Source organism: Fopius arisanus, unplaced genomic scaffold (genome assembly GCF_000806365.1).
Source record: "Fopius arisanus strain USDA-PBARC FA_bdor unplaced genomic scaffold, ASM80636v1 scaffold00132, whole genome shotgun sequence".
NCBI classification, from domain to species: domain Eukaryota; kingdom Metazoa; phylum Arthropoda; class Insecta; order Hymenoptera; family Braconidae; genus Fopius; species Fopius arisanus.
Genome location: NW_011887871.1, coordinates 27,128 through 52,447, shown reverse-complemented (window position 1 = coordinate 52,447; position 25,320 = coordinate 27,128). Strand labels below are relative to the sequence as shown.

At 38.6% G+C, this 25,320-nt stretch overlaps 1 protein-coding gene across 3 annotated transcripts in view; it reads left to right on the top strand.

Annotated features, from left to right (window-relative positions):
* Positions 1-25,320, top strand: part of LOC105271993 (Tyrosine--tRNA ligase) — a 136,913-nt gene that overhangs the window by 97,576 nt on the left and 14,017 nt on the right. For all 3 annotated transcript variants that reach the window (XM_011313845.1, XM_011313844.1, XM_011313848.1), the window contains one exon: positions 23,430-23,602. In XM_011313845.1, coding sequence (XP_011312147.1) covers positions 23,430-23,602 — 173 coding nt within the window. The remainder of the gene's footprint in view (positions 1-23,429; positions 23,603-25,320) is intronic.

Here is a 25,320-nt window from a genome sequence, read left to right as displayed (position 1 = left end):
GATAAGCCGCAAGGTGGGAGGTGTCGATCATCGCGATGGTCAATTACACCTATCCATCAAGTGGCGCCTCAGGTGTCAGAGGTAAAAGGCCACTGGTCATCTGAGGTGAGCGCACGGAACAGCTGAGCGGGTCATGAGTGTGTGCGTGTGTGTGTGTGAAGAATTCGGTGGAAAACCGAACAGTTAGTGTTATTATTTACCTCTATTTCTGTGTTCTATTCTTATCAATTACCTTATCCGCATTTTTAACCGTAACGGAATTTTTTTTTAACATTATTTCATATATAAAGAAAAAAAGTACGTGTTTTAGGGAAACAGTTATGGTTTTAAGTAGGCCCAAAAAAAGGAGAAGTAGGATTAGGAGAAAAAAAAGGGCGCAACATTATGTTCCTTATAAGGGAAAAGGGTAGGGGTGGTGATGGGGGTGAGTTGATGATATCAAATCATCTAAAATATATTAATTAGTGTAATACTCTCTATATACTTGGTCGATAGTAAGACGGCTGCTTATGGTTTTTTAGAATCAACCGCGTAGTAAAATCGGCTTTGCAATACAATCGGGTTTTTGTTACCATGGAATAATTCAATCATGGTGGGTGAAAATTGTGAATGATTACCCTTCTGTTTAAGTTATTGCTGCCTAAATTAGGGCGGTAACTATTCTTATAAAGCTTTAATCTTTCTTTTATTTCATACATTCCCTCACAACTAAGGGAGCGTAGGTGTCTCAACCTAACCTATGGGTTCTCCTATCCAATTAACCCAAAACGGGTTCCAGGGACTACTTACGATATACTAAGCACAGTATATTGGCCAATTTTTCTCGATAATCCCCGACCCTTAACCCGATTTCCCGCAGACAATTCTCGATCATTATAAGGGGGGATTTTAGGGGAAATTTCAACTATTCTCTAATCTATAACTACAACTGCATTTTTATAAGGATTCGTCTAAACCGTTGGGATTTACTGCTGTCTCTACTTATTACTTTAATGATTATTTTAGTGCAGCGAGTCTGGGGAAAATTACAGAAGGTCACAGGTAGCTGTCTCTGAGAAGAGATTAGGTAACAGGTAGCTAGTTAATCGGGGATTTTTAAGGTAGTTTTTCCCGGATTTTATTTAGGTAGCGATAGCTTTTCGCGAGTTTTACTAAGGTAGCAGGTAGCTTTCTTGGCGAGATTTAGGTAGCTATTTGCCAAGTTTGGGGATTTGTTCAGGCAATTTTCCCGGAGGTTTTAGGTAGCCGGTAGCTAATAAACGAGGGTCCCGGGACCCCTGTTGGTCAGGTATTTATCTAATTTTTGCGGTTCTCTCTCGTCCTTAATCTAGGTAACTACCCTACAGGAATACAGGTGACGGATTCGACTGGAATTTCGTCACAAATTATTGATTGAGATGAGAGTTTTGATAAATTATTTGCTATAGATGAAGAAAACTTGGAAGTGGACGAAAATTCAATAAATACGAGCTCTAGGCCAATCAAAACAAGTACGTTATTGAAGGAGCAAGAATTAAATTCGAACTGGACAACGAACTGGTCGCCGATTTCAGCTATTTCTAGTAATCAGTTTGCTGAAAATTCAATTTTTTAATGGTAAACATTATTCGACATTCACAGAAAATTTAAACCATACATAGGTTCTCCATCCATTCCACTAGGAATTTTGAAAGTTGAAGTAAATTACAACGAGAAAAGGCGGAATTTTGAGTTGTTTGTTTAACCTGGATGAAATGAATCTATAATGGGACATGAGTGGATCAGAGCGTTGTGCGTGCCTTTGGTTGGTGAGGACAGTAACCAAATTACATATGTTTCATCTGGAAGTATGTTCACTGTAAAAATCTTGAAGAATACTTTTCCAACGTTTTTGACAAATTAATTGGGGCTACATAAGCAGGGTAGTTTGAAGTTAGGGTTAAAAAAGCACGTTAATCCAGTTTTTTCTAAGCCCAGGACACAACCTTATGCTACAATTCACAAAGTTGATAACGAAATTGGTAGATTAGTCGCAGAAGATACAATTTTCTCAGTAAAATCCAGTGATTGGGTGACACCTGTAGGTCCAATAATTAAGTATAATGAACAATTGAGATTAATGTGAGGATTACAAAATTAATTTCAGTAAGGTTATGAGGATTGACAGACATCCAATACCTCGAATTTCTGATTTGCTTGCTAAAATTGACACAGGGAAATGTTTTTGTCGGAACGATCTGAGCCATACTTACCAGCAGGTAGAGTTGGACGATAAATCAAAGTTACTGACAACGATTTCTACTGACAGCGGGCTTTTTGCCTATAACAGACTACTTTAGTATTTCATCGGCTCCTGGTTTATTCCGGAGACTGATGGAAAAGTACTTTTTGGTATTTTTGGAGTTATAATATTCTTTGATAATATTTCCGTTTCTGGATCCACCTGGTCTGAGCAGGATGACAGATTACTAGAAGTTTTAGACCAGTAAAAAGGTTCTGCTTTAACGGCTAAGCTAAGTAAATGTCATTATTTAAAAACTGAAACTAATTTTTTAGGTTTCAGAGTAGATGGAAGCGGAATTTATGTGATGAAAGAGAAAGTTCGAGCTATTATTGGGATAAAGTCGTCCCAAAATATAACTGAGTTGAAGAAATGAGTTGAATTAGTACACCAAGTCTATTATAAATTATGCCCAAACTGCTTCACCCCTGTACACTCTCCTTAAAAAGGATGTTAATTGGTCATGGTTAGATAAACATGAACAGCCATTTAAGGTTGTTGTCGCGAGAGAATCAGGCTTGAAATTTACTCCGTTCCGGGCTGATCTTCCGCTAAGCGGAGAATACGAGTTAGGATATAAACTTTTGCGGGTGCACAGTTCCACTCGACTCACGCACACAAGAATCTACCATGCATGGATACATGTAACACAGCGAACACTAAATGGTGCCGATCGTGGCAACCGCGCGCAGCGTGTGGATTCATATTACCATCGACTCAATCTCGAACACCTATCGACTCAGTGCACAACTCGATTCCACCCTATCGAGTGGTCCGCCAGGGTCTTTCTCACTCAATGTATTTCTGTGCACCTGTGACTCCTAACCTGGTAGATTAAGCCACGTAGTTTATTGTGATCGAGTAGGAGAGGACAATTAACAGAAATGTCGAACCAATTGCAGTATGAGGGGAGATTTGTGAAAGCAAGTATGCTTAAGAAATGGCAGAATTTTTTTGAGAACATGAATCGTGAAAAAAAAAGAGAAAAGAAGTTCAAGAGCGTGTTCCGAAATCGAGTGCTTGTACGGGGAGAAGAATTGTTGATGTGTCAGTCCTTGGTGAATCTTTAAAATGTTGTCACTACGGAGAAATACTTTCATTGGGAAATATTAAAAATGAAAAGCGAATGGGATTAAACTCTATCTTCACCATCGAATGCAAGAAGTGCGACAAAGCCCAGGTGGGGATTAACCATTGGTCCGAGCTTGGACCAAGCTTTTTTTTCACCAAGGTTTGTTAAACAATGTATTTCCATAACATCAAAGTTGGTTCAAGATAGCAATTCCAAGGCTTGGAATGACCTAGACATCATATATTGGATCAAGCTTGGTTGAAGCCGCGTGGTTGAAGCTCGGAATTCCAAACCTGGGCCATGATCGAAACTACCTTGGTATACAAGCTTGTATTTGCATTATATCACCAAGCTTGGTTTAACCATGACAATTCCCTAGAATCAAAGTTGGTTCAAGCTAGCAATTCCAAGGCTTGGAATGACCTAGATATGATATATTGAATCAAGCTTGGTTCAAGCTAGGAATTCCAAAGCTTGGTATCCTAAGCTGATCCAAGCTTGGACCCATCGTCCAAGCTTGGATTTCCCCACCTGGGAGTGACAATTAATTACTGCATTTTTTTTTATGAATCGTCCCTTTGATTCGTCATTGACTATTCCAAATAGATTCGCGCCACTCGAGCAGAAAGCGTTGTTGCCGCGTCGCGCGCAACAAACCCATGCGCTCCGCCCACTGGGAGAAATAATGCTACTTTGAAAATTTATTGCTCTACTACGAAACTGACGATCACTTTCTTTTTTTCTCAGTATATTGGTGGTCACTTTTTCTACGTTCTGTGTTAATTTCATCAAAAAATGTCGAGTGGTTTTTTTTTATAAAAACAGTGAAATGCATTTGAACCCATGTTAATTCAAGCAATTATATCTCAGCTCAGAAACTGGTTTGGTTTTTTGTTGTGCTCATTTTGGAGGGAATTTTAAGAGCTATCTATAGCAAAAATTAAAAAAAAAATCTGTCAAAAAACGGGTTTACACGACAACAACCTTAATGAAATGAAAAAGAAACTCATTTCAAGTGAGGTATTTTAAAGTATTAATGGCGGGGTAGGTATGTAGGAGGTGAGGCCGGGAGAAACCAATACTTTTCTTACAGAAAACCAATCGCTGCACCAAAAAAAAAATGAATTTTCGAATAAAGTAATGCGATTGTGTTTGGATACGTCCATAGTCTAATTAATTTTTATACACCTCTTCGATTTTTTTCCTATCAGTTCTATAGATTTTTTTTATTTGCAAATCCTATTTTCTTACAAACGAGAAATTATAAATGAGGGTGGAAAAAGCGACAACGTCGGACTGAGATGTCATTTTCATCTCAAAAGCTGGTAGCATTGTCCCACTGATCTGGTGTACCATCCATGTTTATATCTATCTGAGAGACCATGCGGTGGTCTTTTTATGCAAAATATTTTCCATTAAACACAATAAAAATCGAAAATGAACAGCGAAAAAAGTACAACTTAATTTATAAAAAGTTTTCGAGACATAGTAGAAGTATACTGTCCCAGTATTCTAGTGGTTCAGCAGACTTTTGTGGTTAATCGCCCAGTTAAATCTTGTGATTTCGTCGAGAAATATTTAATACAAATAAGTCGATAGATTTTTACTTCTCTATAGGAATTCCGGGTGTCCGAATTTTTCCTAGGTTTTTTTTTTTATATTTCTAATGATGGAGAATCTTCTCAGGAATTAAAAAAAAATCAAAATGATAAATTATAGGAGAAATCAACATTTCCATGCATTTTCCATACGGACAAATATTTCTTTTAAACGCCTGGAGAAATTGTATAATTTCCAATAGGAATGGAGTGATGATTTTTTTTTTGCTTAATAAAATTGTCGTTAAGCTTTAATAAAAATTTTCTATTGACATTTTTAATTACGAATATTATGAAATCCGTGATTATCTCGTTAGAAGGATTTGTATTTTGCGCGCCCCCTACGTGAGTGCTTGAAACTACAGCGTTGTCGCGAAACCAAGTTGCGCGCGCAGAATTTGGATTTTTCATGGGTTTTTTTTAAATTTTATTTAAACAATTCTCCTAGGCCCCTTCAATTATTTTTTTGAATATTTCTGTGTAAAAACTCGATCTGAGTGCAAAGTTTCTGGAAAAGTTTGACTATTTTCTGCTCAACATAATTTTTTTCCGGAATTCTCATAAGAGCCCGTGTTAAATTGTTTTCTTAATTAAAATTTTTGTTGCACCTATTCTCCTAGGCTATCTGGCATTTTGCATGGGGGTTTTGGAAAAATCAAAGGGTGTACAAAAAAATGATCATCAATTTCTTGACTTTTTTTCTACACCCCCTGACTCCGCCATAAATACCTTAAGGCCCGGTTGGAGTTCCTGATTATCTCGTATAGATAGTTTTTTTTCTGGTTTTTTTATCTGAAACTTTGGTGCTATCCTGAATGAAGCAGATCTGCATCACATAATTGCATGTGGGCTGAAAAAGAAATTTTAAAAAGGGGAAAAAAACAAAAATGTAGAGTCGGTGCTTTTCCATAAAAATGGGAGGATAATTCTACAAAAGCACAAGTTGCAAATATCGAATTTGACGGAGCACGGTGGCGAGAAGGGGGGGGGGGGGTCGATAAAAGAAAATATCTTCCTGTGCGGTTGGTGGGGTATTATTTTACAAAGTCGTTCTCTGAAAAATGATTCAATATTTAAAAAAAATGTTCAATTATGATTTCTTTACCTCATAATTGATAGACGTCTCCGAATTAGATAGCGGAAAATTGAGGGGGCGATCAGCTGTCAATTTAACCGTTGTGAAGAGGGGCGGGGGGGTACAAGAAGTAGGATGAACGGCTAATTTTCATCTTCAGATGTTTTGAAAAAAATTATTTGGGTAGGCGTTCATCCTACTTCTTGTACCCCCCTTCATCTCGCCCCATAAATTGGGACCTCATCGCCACCTCAATTTTTCGCTATCTAATTTGGAGACATCTGCCCATGACGAGGTACAGAAATCAGGATTGAAAAAATTTTAAAAATAATTAAAATTTTTTCAGAGAAGAAAATTTGATGCGTATGCCCCATGTGCTGCGTACAGAGTAATTTACAGTTAGCATGCTTCCCCTCCGCCGTCCTTCTCTGTATGGCTAAAATGACAGCTGATCGCCACCTCAATTTCTTTATACGTAATTCGGAGACATCTGCCAATGAGCAGGTAAGGACATTTTAACTACAAAAATCTTTAAAATATTTAGCAATTTTTCAGAGAACGACTTTGTAAAATAATGCCCCACCAACCGCACAGGAACATATTTTCTTTTATCGTCCCTCCTCTCTCCCCTGCTTCGTCAAACCACATACTTCCCACTTGTGCTTGTGTACAATTGTCCTTCCATTTTTTAATAAAAAAGCACAGAGTCTATTTTTTGTTTTTTTTTACTTTTTTTTTCAGCCTTAAAGCATTTATATGGTGTAGCTCTGCTTCATGCGAGACTGCACCTAAGTTTCAGATAAAAATAAATACTGAAAAGATGACTATTTTTATTTGAATTTTATCAAAAATGGAACTAAAATGATTGGCACAATTCTGATTAGTTCTGACACGATGAGAGACGGCAGCCCTAGAGAAGTCGATGTTGTTTTAGAATGTTTTAAGCGATAAGAGAAAGAACTGTATCTCGAGAGTAATTGTTTGATGCTAGATTCAAGAGTTGTTCTACTTGAGTCGTTATGTGGTAAGGTCTTTAAAGAATTCCTTTCTACCCACATGGGTATAGTTAAAATGATGGCTCTTGCTAGATCTTATGTTTGGTAGCCAGGAATTGATAGTGACATTAAGAAAATCACAAAGCAATGTCAATATTTTTTATAAAATCCGAGTAATCCACCCAGACCAGAATTACATTCTTCAAAATGGCCAGAAGATCCAAATATGAGAATACACATGAATTTCTTACAAGTAAATGATAAAAGGTTTTTAGTCATCACTGATACTTTTTCGAAATGGATTGATGTTATGGAGGATTGATGTTATGAAGGATATCACCACTAAACAAACAATTTCGACGTTAATGGCGTACTTCACCACATGGGGACTTCCAACGATCCTAGTTAGTGATAATGGACCAATTTTGGTATCCGATGAATTCGAGTCATTTCTAAACGAAATGAGAATCCTTCATGTGCGAACTACTCCACATCATCTAGCACCTAATGGGGCTGCAGAAAATGCTTTTAGAACTTTCAAAAAGCATTTTAAGTTGTTAGTTAAAGTATAACAAACAATAAGTACAACAGCAGCACTATGCATCAGGGTCCATGCTTCGATCTTTTGATGTTGGACATGTAATTATGGCCAAGAATTTTATGGAAATGCGATGGTCTCAAGGTGAAATCTTTCGCCAAAAATCACCAGTGATTTATACCATCCGTACTGTTGATGGCAGAAGCTAGAAACATCGCCCATCTGAGGACTTGTGATTGGCCGATGAAACTTGGAACCAACTCAACTAACTGGGTTTTCGGTAGGGAAGACTTGTTCAGAGGGAAGACTCTTGTTCCTTCTATTGTTAGTAGAAGTGAAACGAAGAATTATTCTTTACCAATTGAGTCATTTAACACAAGTGAAAGTAAGAACGTAAGAACGAAAGCGTGCGAACGAAAGTGCTTCCAGGATGAACGAAAGCGTGCGATCGAAAGTGCTTCTAGGATGAATTCTCAGATCTCAACAACATCTTAAAAAAGTAGACGCGTTTTTTAGGAATTAACAATGGATAGGGTGATGGAGGGAAGATTTGAGTTCTTCTCTATGAATGTCTTGACTAAGACGAGTCCCATAATATCCTACAAAGGACATCGCAATGAAATCGAATACTCGACTCAAGTCGAAAGGGGTAAAAAGCTCATTGTGAATAAAAAAACTATTCAGCAATATGGTCAGGATCACCGTACTTGGCGCGGTTTTTTCGAAACTCACCACTTTCTCTTTAGAACTCGAGGTAATAGAGTACTTTCCTCAATTACACGAACTGTAGTTCAGTCTGGGAATTTTAGGGGAATCAACAAAGCGAAAAATTCAATTGAAAGTTCCATCTGATTATCATGAAAAGAGCTATGAGTTTGATAATCTTGATGAGCAGACCATCGGACTAGGGAAGTTCCTTCGATTCAACTATATTCGAGACACAAACAATAGTAGTTCCACAGTTCATGCATAGGGATGAAAGATTCTCACGGGAAACTTGTCAGTCAGCGGTGCCATACGGGTCAGCATTGCTCAGGTCAAGTTTCACGGGCAGCTTTTAACGAAGAAAGGAAAGATCGCATACACAAATCGGCTAGGTTATCAGGAAAAACTGCGCCAAGTACGTTGATCCTGACCATATTGCTGAATAGTTTATTGATTCCCTTTTTACTCCTTTCGACTTGAGTCGAGTATTCGATTTGATTGCGATGTCCTTTGTAGGATATTATGGGACTCGTCTTAGTCAAGACATTCTTAGAGAAGAACTCAAAACGATTTACGCACTTCTATCATCACCAGCTTTCCTCACTGGTAAATTCAATGAGCTTGACGTCTTTTTTTATTTGTGTATTTTTTTCAAATGTCCATAGTTGTGGCTACAATTTTTAATTAATTGTTGTTTTAAGTTTTTTCCAATTTTTTTTTCAAATGAACAACATCGAAATATATGATTGGCGCATTTTTTTTACAAAAACATTTTTTGTTTTTGTTTTTGGGGGAATTTCAAGCATTTTTTCAAAATGGGCAAGAGATTTTACCCTTCCACTACCCAAGCTACTATCGAATGAGAGAATCTTACTATTGCTTAGATTTAAATAAAATACAAAATGCATCGACAATATCCAATTATTGGAATGAGTCTTCCGTACCCTGGAGTTTAAATAAGTGACTAATTTGATGTATCTCCACATAATTTCATTATCCTTCCTTCATAATCCTTCAATTATGCATTTGGAATAAGGACTATTGAGTATATACGGTATATATCTTTCTATTCGATGCATTGTTGTATAATATAAGTTTTGATTCATGAGTACGCGATAATAGTGTTTCAATCAGCTACTTGAATTTATAATTTATGTAAATAATTCATTAATTAGTTATTGTATTTATTTATTTTCCCGGTTTTCGATTAATATATCAAATTTTAAGAGAAATTGATCATTTAATTTGCCGAGTTATTGTTTTTTTTTTGAAAATAAAAATTAGAATGAGAATAAAATTTTCTAAATTTCATATTAAGCCCGTTTGAGATTACGAATTGAATGCAATGCACAATAAAGGTCAAGTGATTTTATAAAAGCGATTTGCTTTGGATTTTTTCGTGATATTAGGAGTTATATATCTTCTTATCTTTTTTTGGGGGCGCCTGCCACTTGCATTTTAGCCGCAAAAATAATGGCTACGTGAAATAATCCATTATTTTTTTCAAAACACATGTATGGATAATCAACAATTAATTAATTTTTTTCACATTTTTCCAAGGCATTTTCCTTAATTATTTCTACAACATCTCTTGTTTTGGAAAACTGTATTTTGAAAATACATTTCATACTTTAGGGTGCAGTAAAGAGCGTTTTTTTTAGAAAAATTGTTCATTTCCAGGGATAAATGAACAATGAAAAAAAAGGGTTAGGTGTCAACCACCATGAGATGCCAAATTATGCATTTCTTTTTTTTACTTTATCACTGAAAATATTTTTTCATTTATCACTGAAAATAAACTTAACTTATCTCTTCTCAGCGCACTTTCCACGATACTTTTGCCAACCTCTCATTATTCGCGCGCGACGCTGATTACGAACCGATAACACAGCGCCCGTTGGAAACAGATGCTGCCAACTTTCAAACAACAATCTGACGGCTTCAGTTTTGAGATAATTTCACCGCGGAAAATATGCGAAAAAATCCGGTGCTATGCGCGAATCTTTTTGATGGTGCGTTTAATTGCGAGAGGATTAGAATTAATAAAAAGAGCATACGCAATTTAGCTGATATAACTAAGTTTATTTTTTCTTTAAATTGCCGTGTTTTAATTTAATTACGAAAATTAGTTTTGAAAGTAGTGGAAGAGGTAGTTGGGTCGTGTATAGATACTTCCGAGCGCTCGGCCTGTTGTTTGTTGTTTGGTTTGGAGGTTTAGAGGTTATGAAATAAGTACTTGGCCGATACGCTCCCGCGTATCTCGATTCAGGCAATCCCTCAGATTTGATATCTCCAGGAGTGTCCCTATGCAGCCTATGGTAGTGACGTGACAACTATTGGTTCACTTTTTTGTACTTGAAAAGCAACTCATCCTATCTATAAGGTAGATTCACTAGAACTGATTGAACATGCCATCACCATCAAGTCTTACAGCAGAAGTTGCAAGTTGTTTCATAACAAACTTTTGAAACCCTCTATATCAATGATAACTGCTATAGTCCAAGAATGACTGTGGATATCTCTGAATATTCTAACGGGCAACTAACACTGAGTAGCTTGGGTGGATGGTATAAACATCTGCAGAATATTGGATGGAGTATGAGACACTAACTTGGGGGGTTGACACGTGATTGAATGAGTTTTATAAGTCACGTTGTACTTAAAGCGGAGCGCATTTTCAATCCGTGAGTTGAGTGTAAAAATTCTCTACTACTGTGATGTCTTATAAGATTTCAACTTGTGAAGTAATTACAATTCGTGAATTTATTCAAAAATGAGAAACTTCGGAGACAACGAAGCGCGATTTGACATTAAGTGCTATTGAGTCGATCAACTGACCAGATGTAGTCTCTGATATCGGCAACTCCATAGAAAATTCATCTGCGGTCCTGGACTCTTCTGGAATAGCATTCAGTATTGGTGCTAATGATTGGAATACTTCTACTCAGTCAAGTCCTGAGGCCATGAGTGTTGTGCGTGGAAGCATTTACGGTTCATCAAATAGTGTTTTGATAGTAGAACCAGACTCTACTATCTAAGCAGATGAAGTGATGGTCCATCACTTGAGGAGAAAGAGATAATCAATATCTTAGTATCTTCAGAGAGCCCAGAACCAGGGTCTCCAGAGAGTCAAGCACCTGAGGAGGCTGAGATTGCAGACTCTTGTGAAAGGCTCGAACCAAAATCTCTAGGGCGTCCAGCGCCTGATGGAAGAGACTCGGCCAATGATTCAAACTCATCAACAGATAATTCCATGGTACTAGTGAAAGACTCTGATTCAATGGGGATAAATGCAGCTGACTCTCTCCAGAATTCAGTGGTAATGCGTGAGGCTATATCAGAGGCAGCACCAATGATTCCTGTGAATACTGAAACTGTACCGCCTGATTCAGCAGAGGGTACAGAACCATTCGTTAGAGTGGGGGAAGTTATCTGTTCACCTGTTGATGAGTCAGATGATGATGATCATGCGGAACCTGTCCGAATTTTCGTACCTGAAGGATGGGAAGGTGCGATGTCTGAAAGAGCCATAAAAAAAAAGCTCAGGGAAATCATCAATCGCCATTACAATGCTGATGGATCTTTCGTCACAATGGTGGGGATATTCGATCCAAGCTGATTTTTTGTCCTCATGAGCATGTTTATTTTCAGCCAATGAGATCTTTCAGACATCGATTTCGATTGTTAGCCGAAATAAAAATCTATCCAGAGGTAGTGTTATAAAAAAAAATTAAATTCAATCCTCTCACATGATTGATAGTGCAATAATAATACGATTATTTTCATTTCATTTCATTTTTTTAATTGATACTAACAACAACGTTCAACTGAAAAGAGTTGAAAACACTATTTTAATCGTCTATGCTTATCAAGCCCTGTAATATTATTCTGTAAGAAAAATATTCATACACTCCTTATACATTGAATAAAGAATATTTTCTCCACGTAAAGTTTTCTTCAATGTTCCATTACTCAACACCCGCCAGATGTAAAAACTGGCGTTACAGGCCAGACGCCAGACACCCAGAGTAAGAGAGACAACTGTTGAATGCTAAGACGCTCGATAAGGATAGAGGAGGAGTGGGGGATGCAAGTGGTGGCTGGCCCACGTTATGTTGCCGCTACGCTTTGTTAGTAGTCACCGAAATCACAGCAATAAGTAAGTCTCTGATGTGGAGTGAGAATATTTTGAAAATTTTATCTGTGGGCTTCGTGTCATTTTAGTGTGGTTTTCATGTTCTTAACGAATAATTAAAGTTTTATTTTATAGTGAAATTAGAAGTTTTCTCGGACCTCGAGATGCGCCACGAGTGGGAGGAGGATGACAGACGCATGGCGGAATGGTGGCTGGGGGAGGTGAATAGAATTGAAAAGTCTTCTCCGTTACTTCCGCCTGATCCACCGTCTCCAGGTATAGATAGCCTTGGTTATTAAGTTCATGGCGTACTTGGGCGATCATTACTTCGCCAACAAGGTAGAGTATTGAAAATCAATTGAAATTTCTTCTCCTCTTTCTGTACTTGACGTATGATCAAGCTTCAGGTTAATAGGAATCGCAGCTCCACCAAGATATGAAGAAGTTCCTCAACTTTTTAAGACTGGTAGGCCCCGAGATTGAGGTCCTGGAGATTCTACCTCATGCGCACGCCGACGCAGCAGCTACGGTAATGATTCTAGGCGCTCAGAATCATGACAGCAAGTGAAGTAAGTAAAATTAATCTCTCTCATTGTGTTTTTCATTGTACTAATGAAATCTACTTCGAATGTTTCCATTGCAAGCATATCTCCAAGGAATTTTTTTTATGTGATTTTTTTATTAATTGCAATTTTCATTATTTTTCTTATATTATTTTGTAATTAGACTGATAAGTTATTAAAAAAAAATAAAAACAAAAAAGTTCAATTGTCAGTTTTACTCATTTATTTCACAACCATCGAGTTTTCATATTATTTTTACAGTAAAATTTACAGTTACGGATTTTTAAAGTTGTTGACGAGCCATCAGTAGTACTGTCGCTCCAGGAAGCTCATCAGACGTTTGTTGGCCGCAGTCCCACAGTATTTCTCCTGCTTGGTTGGATCCCGTTGGAAGGCATTGGACAATCGTGGCGGCAGATACACTCATCGCTTAGAGCGAAAACTACTTTGGGGCGAAATTTATCTGCGATCATCTTCAGATCAGTGACTAAATACTTCTGATTAAGTGTGATCACCGCTCGACGTTTGATTGGTAGGAAATTTCCTTGAGTTGCGATTTTATTGATGTCATCGAGATCCAAGACTTGCTTCTCCACTTTGATTATTATCTCTCTGCTCAATTCACTTCGTCTTTACAAACTTCGTGTGACTGCACTTGTAAGTTGGTGACTGAATGATCAATCAGTCGCCTTACTCCAGCTACATATAGGCCGTTTGTAAGTGGAGAACGAATGCAATCATCATTTATAATTTCAAATGAAAAAATATTCTGAGAAAAGCGGCTAATCGGCATCCACCGGTTTAATTTTTCGCCAAAATGTAACGGTTTTCAGACTTCCGAGAAATTGATCGATAAATCGATCCAGCTGAAAAATTTTTCGCGCAAACTCAACGGTTTGCAATTTACAGAAATTAAGAGGAGGCTGCAATGAATCAAACCAACTGAAACTTTATGACTCATTGAAACAGTAACAAAAAATCATATAAATTTTTTCATATACATTTTCCTAGGGGTTGTTAGTCTCATTTCAAGATGGGACGCAGCAGAATTGTGCGCTTCTCCGTAATAACTGAAATCTTCCAACATAACTATCGGAATGCACAATCTTAAGCCATTCAACAATGGCTTTATCGATGAGCTTACTATATTAAATTTTATACTCGAATTTTGAAAAGACAAAATTATCTATCAGTTACAACAGCGCATTTGAGGAGTGTTCTAAAAAAATGGCAATATAGAGACAAATACTATTTTAGCTTGCAAATTTACAATTAGAAAGGGTGTAATGATTACTAGTGAAGTTAAATCTTTCTATACGAAGAATGAAATCATTCTACCAGCTCCAGATCTGGCAACATGGTTTGATGAGAGTGTGAGTGAGCCGTTGCGAATTGAAAGAAATTATCAGTTTGATGATTGATATGAACCATTATGTTCCACTGCAGGGTAGCTCTTCAACGTACATCGCGCTGTCCTATGATATACAATACAAAAACGCTATTCTCAATATTCAGAATTCGGATGAATTTTGTTTTGTATGGTCAATTATCGCTGCTCTGTGTCCAGTAAAAACGCATCGATGTGCTACTCCATTATATAGTCACTATACCATCACAACTCTGCCACACAGTCAAAAGTTACTTGGTTATACAAACATTCGCTTCCTCATCACATTGAGTGATATTCCAAATTTTGAGAGAAAGAATGACCTGTCAATTGTTATCAAATGACGGACCGAGGTGCAAATAGAATCCGGAATGCCCTCCTCCGCAGCCTTATCCTCTCTCAAATCCCTACGTCCAGAACTGGCGTTGTTTATATAGTGGTGCTTCTGACCAGAAAGTGCGAAAGAACGTTTCACTTCAGAATCACTCCTTGATCATGCTGGTTTCGGATTGGCCTTTACTTCTCGGACACTCTGTACATCAGTGGGTGGCGTATATCGGCTTTCCCATATAATCCATGTTTTGTTGTAATGTAAAGCACCAGCATTTCTTACCCCAAACTTATGCATAGTATATGGGCAAAGAAAAAAAGTATAAAGATACCTGACATGTTGTCAACTCACTTCATGGCATTTGTCATGTTGCTCAATGGCCTTTGATCATCTTCTGATCCTCAATAGCAAAGAATCGGTTAGACTAACATTGTTTTGGTTGTTTTTGCGTCGGAACTTCCTTTTAAATTGCCTACTTTTTCTTAAAAATAATGTAGAATGATCCGAAACATGAAAATACAAAATTTGAGCAGTATCTATACAAGTGAGCATGGTTCACTTCGCCTATTCTTTTAGAAAATTAATGGAATAAATGGCTAAAGTTATTCGAAAAAAGATCAAATTTCGTCAAATTATAGGTATTACTTATTAGGCTATGGAATAATCCAGAGTTTAATTATGGTAAAGATCTTTTATTAAACAATGTAAAGGGCACACATAGCATTCGCCATTTTCGATAATCACTGCCATGCCAGTGCGGACTTATGCAGCAACTCGACAGTCACTAGATCTTACTAGCCATCAGACATCTCTTCTCTTACGTAGCAGAGCTCTACCGCTCTGATTTAACCATCATCTGTAAACTTTCATAAATCTCCATAATGTAATTCCATCAGTGATATAACATATTTTAACATTCAAACTCATCGTCTTTGCAATAATGTGAACGTATTAGACCTGTGGTAGATGTCACTCAAATATTACTTAATGTTTACATTAGAACGATTAATCATTTGGATAAGTAGTCAGTGAGATATTCTGTTTTTTACCCATTCTCACCAGCCTGGTGATTTGTGAACCGCTCCCCTGAACATTTCCTCCATCACCCAATCGACATGTACCTCGCTAGTCCAGACTCCATTGTAGTGGTTTGGTCCCGCAATAGAGCTTCCATCCCTGACCCTTTGCATGAGCCTCTCGCCACCTTCTCTCTCTCCTCACACTCCACCATCCGTTCCCTGTTCAACCCATTACTCAAAGTTCCGCTTTCCAATGTCTTATTCAACATGGCATCAAAGAAATTATCGTCAACCTCAAATTTGACGGTTTGAAAGTGTTTTCAAAAATTTTCTGTTTCCTGCGAGTATCGCTCCAGACTCATCCACTCTAACAAAGTCTGCCTTCAGTTATCTTTTCTCAGTACTGCTCCTGGAAAACATTACAACGTATTTGTTAAGGTTAGTCAATAGTCGATCTATTGATCCCTTGTTATAATATTCACTCCCCTTTAATTGTCCCACTCTCTATATTGTATTAATTCATTTTGGTCCACTAGTTGAGTTCTAAGCTGATCATCGCTCACCGGTATTTGGCCCTGAAGTCGTCTGTTGAACGAAAGTTGTGCAGGTGATAGTGTATCTGCATTAAATGGTGTGTTTCTGAACTCCAATAGGGTCATTTGAATGTCTTTTTCATCAAACAGGGTCTTCTTGAGGAGTTTCATTCATTCTCTGAACAAAGCGTTCGCAGAAGTCATTTGATTGCAGATACGCTGGACTTGAGGTTCTATGGGTTAAGTTCCATTTATCAACCAAAATTTCAAATTGTCTGCTAGAATGTTGGGGACCATTACCTGAATGAATTATTTCAGGGTGGCCATGACGCGCGAAGCAATTCTTCAATTTCATAATTACCTGATTAATGCTAGTAGCACCAGATAGCTTGTATTCCTCTTAATTTTTGGAATGTGCATCAAGCACCAACAGATAAGTGTCACCATTCAGGCAGAATAAATCAGTGGCAACGATTTGCCATGATCTCTCCTGAATTTTATGCGTCAACATCGGCCCTCTCTGTGTTGTCCTCAAATAACTTACACACGCTAGACGGTTTTCAACTTTGTTCTTAATTTCTGTCGCCATAAAATGCCCAATATACCCTTGGCCTGCAGAATCGTTTTCTTGACACCCAAATGGGGATAGTATAATTTATCAACCATTCTTTTCCTCAACTCAGGTGGAATGACTGAAGGGTGGCTGTTATAGATGATTCCTTCGCTGTCAAACAATTCATCTAGTACCTTCCGATAAGGCCCCATTCTCCGACCAGACTTACTATCTGGCCACTCGTCTTTAATTACTTTCAGCAAAGCTTGAAGTTCCACGCATTTTTTCTGTTACCAATGTCCTCAAATTTTCTAGGCCTGATCTCATCCCTACACTAGATGGTGTGTACATGTGCCTCGACCTCTGTTTCTTTTTCCACAAACGTTTCATCGACTCTGCACCTGGAGAGAGCATCAGCCAAATGCAGCTATTTGCCAGGCTTTTACCTGACTTTCATATCATAATATTGCAACGCAATGCGAAGCCGCTGTACCGGTCACTGGTTACGTTTCCAGGAGTTCTTCTTCTTGAAGATTGACATCAAGGGCTGATGGTGTGTTTCCACCACGAACTGCCTGATATATGAGTACTGATGAAACTTCGGGCAATCAAACGTGATAACAAGCATCTCCTTCTAAATTTCTGCATAGCTGTGCTGAGCAGTGATCAGTGTTATAGCCCCATACGCCAACGGATTATTATCTTGCAGGATAACTGCTCCCATTGCATCTTTGGAGTTATCTGCTGACAATCTCACCTGTTTATTCTCATCAAAGAACACCAAAACTGGAGCTTGCGCAAAACATGTTTTAATTAAGTCAAATGCTTCGCCATGTACAGTAATCCAGCATCAATGTATATCTTTCTTCAAAGGCTCCCTTAAATTCGATATTTGTGCTGCTAAATTGGATATGAATGATCCTACATATGCCAGCACACCTAGAAATCTACTCAATTCTTTCCTATTGGTGGGTTTGGGGATGGCCTTGATAATCTTGACTCTGTCTTGATCAACTGTCACTGATCTGTGATCAACTTCGCCCTCTGAACTACGTATTTCACCTCCTTCTGGAACAGCCGACATTTTCCTTGACTGAATGTTACTGCCTGTACCCGTGCTTGATCAAATATCTACTTGAGAATCATCCGATGTTCATCTGGTGTCTTTGAAAAAATAGTAATGTTATCGATATAAATTTTTACACCTTCAATGTCCTCAAAAACCTGACTCCAATATGCCATATGGTAATCGAAGAAACTTATAACGTTCAAATGGAATAGCAAAGGTCGGTAGCTTAGATGAAGCTGCTGAGAGCGCTATTAGCCAAAAGCCTTTGTGTTTACCCAATGTCGAGAATAATTTGATACCCTTCATTTCCCTTATCAGCTCTGGAAACGTTGCCAATGGATAGTGTTCACGAAGAATGGAATCATTTAGAGGCTGTGTTTCTAGGTAGAACCTAATATCTCCATCAGTCTTCCCGAATATCACAATTGGATTGATAAACTCTATTGGTTCAGTGATTTTAGACATACTACCTGATTACTCCATTTTTTCCAGTTCTGTCTTGAGTTCATCTATCAGCGTAAACGGTACTTTTCTCGCTGAACGCACTGAGGGTGTATAATCTGGCTTTAATTTTATATTCACTGGATGAGTTTTAATTTTGTCAAATTCCTTGAAACAGATCCTTATTGTTCTTCACGAGCCCTTCCGCTTGTCACTGCAATTGTATCCACCGTCTTGATGACATTCAGTTTCATTAAATCTGGCAGGCCAAGAACTACCATACTTTTCTCTGAAGTTTTCACCATCACGAATTCCAGACTAAATTGCTCACGCCTATACTCCGTTTTCAAAATACACGACCCTTTGACTGCAATTCTCTTTCCCTTATAACTCAGTCCTTCATAATTCACTGGATGTTTCAACAACTTCCAGGTGGTTCTGTTTCCAAGATTCATAAACATGTGGTACAACATTGATTTGAGTCCCTGAGTCTACCTTGAATTTCACCAACTTCTCCAGCTGTTTCAGACACACAGTGATCCGCCAGCAACGATTAGGCTCCTGCATTACTTTCATCTCTCCGATCATATAGGATACGTCATTGATTTCAAACGTATCTTCTACCTCGTCAGCCATAGAGTCTCCAGACATATATTGAACCTCATCAACTTTTCTGCTCCGACATCCTCTTGCAAAATGACCTGGCTTGCTGCAACTTCCACATGGCTTTCCTCTTGCTGGACTTCTACCAGCAGGACGTGTCTCAAATTCACAGTTTTCACAGTGTTTCCCTGCGGTTGGATATTGACTGCTTTGCCGTTGAATATTTAGGTTCCCACAATTCGTTGATTGTCACTGCACTACGGTTGGTGCAGGGAAATTCTGACTGTGACCACTGCCATCCTCCGTGCCTGATTGAGTAAAGTTGTTCTTATAACTTGTCTGCGGGCTTTCCTGTGTTGAAAAAAAGTGTCTTTGCAATATCTTCCAAAAATCTTGGGAAAAATCTTAGAAAGGCTTTGTTTTCGAAAGAGCTTTTTGACTCACTTTTTGACTCAAATTTTTTTAAAAAGATTTTCGGGAGACGAATTTTTTCCTAAGATCATCGAAAGACAATTTTTCTCGAAGATCTTCAGAGGATAATTTTTGGTTGAAGATCTTGAGACCCATTTTAATAAGGTACTTGATGCTGAAACAGTCCCGATTTCTTGGGGTTCAGCGGCCTTGACTATGATATTTAAAAATGGCGACAAACTCGATCCTCTCAATTACAGAGGGATTGCCTTATGCAAGTGCCTGACGAAGCTCTTTACGCAGATCCTCAGGGATAGAATTCAATAGTGGGCAGATAAAGAAAACATTCTGGACGAAAGCAAAGCTGGTTTCAGGCCGGGAAGGGGTTGTTGGGACCAGAACTTGGTATTATTTAATGTAATACAACTGCAACTTAGACTTGGCTCCAGGAAGGTGTTCAGTGTGTTTATCCATTTCAGACGAGCATTTGACTTGGTCCCACATGACAAACTTTGGTCCAAGCTGCTCAATCTCCGTCTGTGTCCTAAAATAGTAAAAATCCTGAAGTCTCTATATGACGGCGCAAACATTAGAGTTAAATTTGGGGGCCTATTATCAGGGGAGATGCCAGTCATTGCTGGTGACCTTCAGGGTGAATCTTTGAGTCCACTACTTTTTATATTGTTCATCTCTGACCTTGAGAAATATCTAAGGAATTGTGGCTTCCAGGGAGTGGATATCAAAGGAAGAGATGACGTACTACTCCTGCTCTATGCAGATGATTTGGTTATCTTGACTATTAGTGAGCGCAAGTTACAGAGTATTCTCAATGTGTTGCATAGGTATTGCCATGAAAATGGTGTAACTGTAAATTGAGATAAAACTAAAGTTATGGTGTTTAGAGAGGGGGAAGTCTGAGCCCTTCCCTAAAATTCATGTACAATAACAAGCTCCTAGAAATTATATCATCATATATGTACCTTGGTGTATTAATGAGTAGCTCCTCTTTAGGTGCTGTCGCTGCTCAGGATTTAGTGCGTAAGGCTAAGCAGGCAACTAACTCTGTGATTGGAATTCTCGCTAGCTCCAAGTGTGACTCGTGGTATTGTATGATCAAACTATTCGAGGCTATCTCCAAGTCCACTCTCCTGTACGCGTGGCCAGTTTGATCACTTGATTACTGTGACATGATCGAATCTGTACAGACCGCTTTTTTTAAGATATTACTTTATCTACCAAATTGCACACCCAACTGTGCTTTGCGACTTGAGCTGGGCTTGGTGAGAGTCGAGTATGCTGTGATGTAGCTGACCATTAATTACATAATAAAAATTTTGAAAATGTCGGAAGAAAGATCACCAAGGATTTGTTTTATACAATTAGTGAAACTAATCCATTTAAGAATCCTGTTGAATTCCGCAAATTTAAGTGGTCAGTTAGAATTAAGGAGTTGTTGTCTCTGGCCAATTGTAGTGAACCATGGGGTTGCCTGGATGTTCATGAATGGGTGCTGAAGACTGACTTAATATTTAGTAGGTGTAAGAGTTTGTTGATTGATAGAAATCTAGCGGAAGCGTCCAGAGTCACACGCAAAATTCCACTTGTGAGAGATCCTTTCTCCTTTAAGAATTCGTATTTAACTAGAAGATGTTCTGATGTGCTATGCTGAGAGTCAAGGCGCAGGTAAGATTGGCAAGCCTGTATAATTGCCAGTTTATTATATCTGGAAATTCCTATAAACTATTTCCTTTCCAGAAATGTATCTGTTGTTCCCTGGATGCGCACCAATCGAGCCAGCATATTCTGCAGTTTTGTCCACTATACGATGCGCTTTGCTCCAAGCACATTCAAGCATTTCTTAGGAATGCCTCTTGTAAGGACTTCTTAGCGTTTATTAATTCGCCTGACAAAGACGCCACCAGATCTCTTTTCTTTTTGAGGCCGACGAACGCCTTTCTAACCTCGCTTCGCTCAACGCTACAAACGCGTTTTCAGCCACAATGACATAAAATAGCCACAGCCAAAAGAGGGATTCGGATTCATGCGCTTTATGATCCGCGCCAGCGGCTCGGACTATAAAGCCGCATTCTTCAAATTCGCTTTCTCCGTCCTAGGTGTGAAAAATACTATGTCTACGCATCCAGTTTAGAGGAACGTTTTCTCAGGATGTTGGAAACCAATCATCTTCAGAAGATTTTACAGGAAATTGTCTTCCGAAGATCTAAAAAATACAATATCTTTCGAACATCTTGGAGAAAGAATGTCTTTCGAAGATCTTGGAAAAAAATTATCTTCGGAATATCTCGGAAAAAAATTATCTTCTCTAGATCTTCTAAAAAAATCTCTGAAAGATCTTCTAAAATTATAGTCCAAGGAGTTTTTATCTGTCTTCACCAGATTTTGTCTTCTGCAGAGCTTTTTGGCTCACCAAGAATATGGTAGAGTTTAATTATGGTAAACATCATTCACTAAGTAACGTAAAGCGTACACCTATCATTCACCATTTTCGGCAATCATTGCCATGCCAGTGCGGACTCATGCAGCAACTCGGAAGTCATTAGATCTTACTAGCCGCCAAACATTACTAATGGTGTATATAGTAGTATCAGCGATATAATTTCCTCAACTACCCACTAACGCTGCGCAGAAATAATTCAATTGATAGTTTCAATGTCGCGCATTTTAACGAAGAAATAATTTATGTAAATAATAGAGAGTAAGTATATTACAAGTGATACGTAATTACGGGAACACATCGAATTTAGAAAGAATAAGAAGCCGAAGATCAGAGTTGGGTATTTCAAAGAAACGATTATTGTTTAAGTATTTTTAATACAAACCCAACCTTTCCTTCATGTTCCCTCGAAATTCCGAAATCTGTTCATAAAGCTATTCCTCTTACATTTAATGCGACACCCCGAATTGCGAAATCTTGCTACCGCCGCTTTTGTTGTCTCCTGTCATATAGTTTGCATTTCCCTTCACACGTTCCACCCTGCCGCAGAAGAACCTCTCTGAGTGAAACACTACCATAAAATAATTGACAAACTTTCCTTGACGAATTTCCAGGTGCCCATAGAGTCCTACTCCAGGAAAACCACCCTGCCCTCATTGAGTCGCAAAATTCCCCGATTCCCCATGCCAACTGCTCCCCTCTCTCAAAACTGTCGTGTTGGGCCCTACATCACAGGTACACTATTAGAGAATAAGTGGGATTCGGAGGTCAAGGAGCGTGGGGGCAAGTTCCAGCCCCTCAAGATAGATTACCATCGTGATTGGCTCCCTAATACGTTTAAGGGTTGTAACTTTAATTTTGAGATAGCGTAGGACTAGTATAATAAGAACTTAACCAAAAATGTAAAATGACTTCTGTCCTAGAGTTCAGGAAGAAAACACTCCTTCCAATTAAAAGTACAACCAGTATTAAAATATTCGAGGTGTAGTTATTTTGAAATTGAATCTCCCCGCAGCCAGTGAGCAGAGTGGCTGAACACTCCATGGGCACCTTACCCGCCCTATTCAATAAATCACCAGATCGGACACGACGTACAACACTAACGACTGAGTCTATGCCAAAATTCCGCTCGATTGGTCCAGTCGTTTTCCATAAATTGCCATGTTTTGGGAAGTCATGCAAAGTCATGTTTTTCCGCCCAAGATCTACATGCTATTTTTTCATGGAATCTGAAAATTTTAGGATTGGAATATTATTTATGTCACTGGGCCCGTCATAACATCGTACTTTTATTGCTCGAGGGAGTTATAAGTTGCTACTTATCACTTTTCGTTTTCCTCACATCCGAGCAATAAAAATACTCGGTTAATCTGGCTTTGTAACATAATGTCACATATGTCGCACAGTCTCAAAACGATTTTAACACTATATTTGATGCGAATCCGCGCCGTCGGCCCGGATTTTAGTGAAATACGTTACTAAAATAGTTTTCAAACCTCGTAGCATAAATTACTATTATTGAAAAAACAACTCACACAATTCGTTTGTTGTTAATCAAATCGTCTTTGTTCCTTTCAAAATTACTTCTCCAATATTATATAAAATGCAGAATTATTCATAGACAAATTGTCAATTTATTAGCAAAAACGAAAAAATCATAAGAAACATTCCACTTGTTTTTCGCAGATATTTGAGGATTTTCCCCAGATCGTTCCACAGGAGATCAAAGATGAAAGGTTAAGGATCGAACGCGAAGCCACTACACCAGAGACCACGAAAAATTTCTGCCGCAGCCAACCTTGTGGATGGGTAGTTTATAAACAATTTACAAGACAGCTTCAAACGTTCATCTCGAATATGTGAGTTAATCAGTTTACAAACTGCACGTTTTTTCTTGTACATCTCTCTGATTATTTCTGTCATACACGGGAAAGAAAAGTATACATTTTTAATCGTAGAAGAAACGAAAAATTATACACCTGGTAATTAACCTGGAGACCATGTGAGAGTTGGTTAAAAAATTAGTTAGTTAAAATATTAGGCTACCCGAACAAGCTAATTTTTGTGTAACTTGTGACCTTGGCCGGAGAATTAAAATATAATAATTCCGGCCAACCCACGATATTATTTATTCACTTAGATCTGGATGAGAAATTGAGAAATTATATTGTATGGGAGGGCCTGGAATGATAAGAAAAAAGGGGGGTTTTGAATAATTACTCGGGGGGGATTAATGAATTACTAAATTATATTCTAGTCCAATTATGTTCATACCAAAGATCACGATTTTGAAGTCACATGAACAATCATCCAGGCCTTTTCTTAATTATTAATCAAGGGTAGGGGGTAAGGCCAGCCAGCTTGCGACATACCGGTAGTTAGTGATAATAATGAAAAGAATAATGTACAAAGGAAAAGAGAAAGAAAAAAGGGGGAAGTTAATTAATTAAAAAAGGGGAGAAGTTAGGGGAACGATTTCAATATCCGATTATAGGGGGGTTGTTATGATGATCACAACAAATATTCCTACTCTACACAATTACACTAATAATTAGTAAATGGTGAGGCTCACCGGAGGGGGGGGGAATAATATTACAGGGGGTGCGTTGAGATTTTCTGGGCGGGAAAGGTACTGAAGGGTAGTCACAGGGATGGCGGCTACTCTAATCCTTCCAAAAAAGTCCTCCGAACACGAGAAACTCCTCCAAACAAAATCCTCACTGCAGGGAACTCCTGTAGCAATTTTGCGTACACTAGCCTTGCCTCCGTTCGTCACTTCTGGGTCTTATGTATTCCTCCACGGGCCACGGGCACACGTTTTCCTCCACAAATATTCCTCACAAAACTCCTGCAAATACTCTCAAAGTACTCTCCTCAAACTACTCTCCAAATGACTCCTCAAACTACTCTCCAAATGGCTCCTCAAAAATACTCTCCAAATAACTCTTCCAACTACTCTCAACGATTATCCTTTCCGCAGGGGCAGCTGTATCACGAGTAATGGCTTCCCCATACTCGTGGTTGTTCTTCCCCGATTATCGGTAATAATCTTGGTCAATCGGGGGCACTCGTCATCGGGTGTCCTCGTCCTAATTATTAGTCGTTCCGGGATTTCTTTCTCTTCCGGGGTCACGTGGCGAGTGACGTCTGCGTGGGGGCTTTTCTCATCTTCCTTCCGTGTGGCGTGCGGTGACGAGGGGAATGGCGGGTGGAGGGGGCGTTTTCTCCTTCTCTCTCGTCTATTTATTTCGCTTACTTTACTTAAATCTAACAAAAAGTTATTATTAGGGGGCAGGGGAGGGGCTGAAAAAAGTGCCTCGTCACAGCTGTCCCGGGGGTAGAAAATGCATGGGGTTTCTACAACTCCATGCTGAACGATACGATCCCTTGTTATTTCATCTTACTAATTTTTCTTTACTGCTAGCTTCTCTGCTGCTGACTCCGGGAGTGAAGAGCTGGAAGGAAGGCTGTCATTTGTTAATTTATGATTCTATACTGTGCACTCATTCCAGGCACCCCTCCTCACTCTTTCCCTTTCCAACAATTCGCTCAGATATGCATTCATTACGGGGGGGGG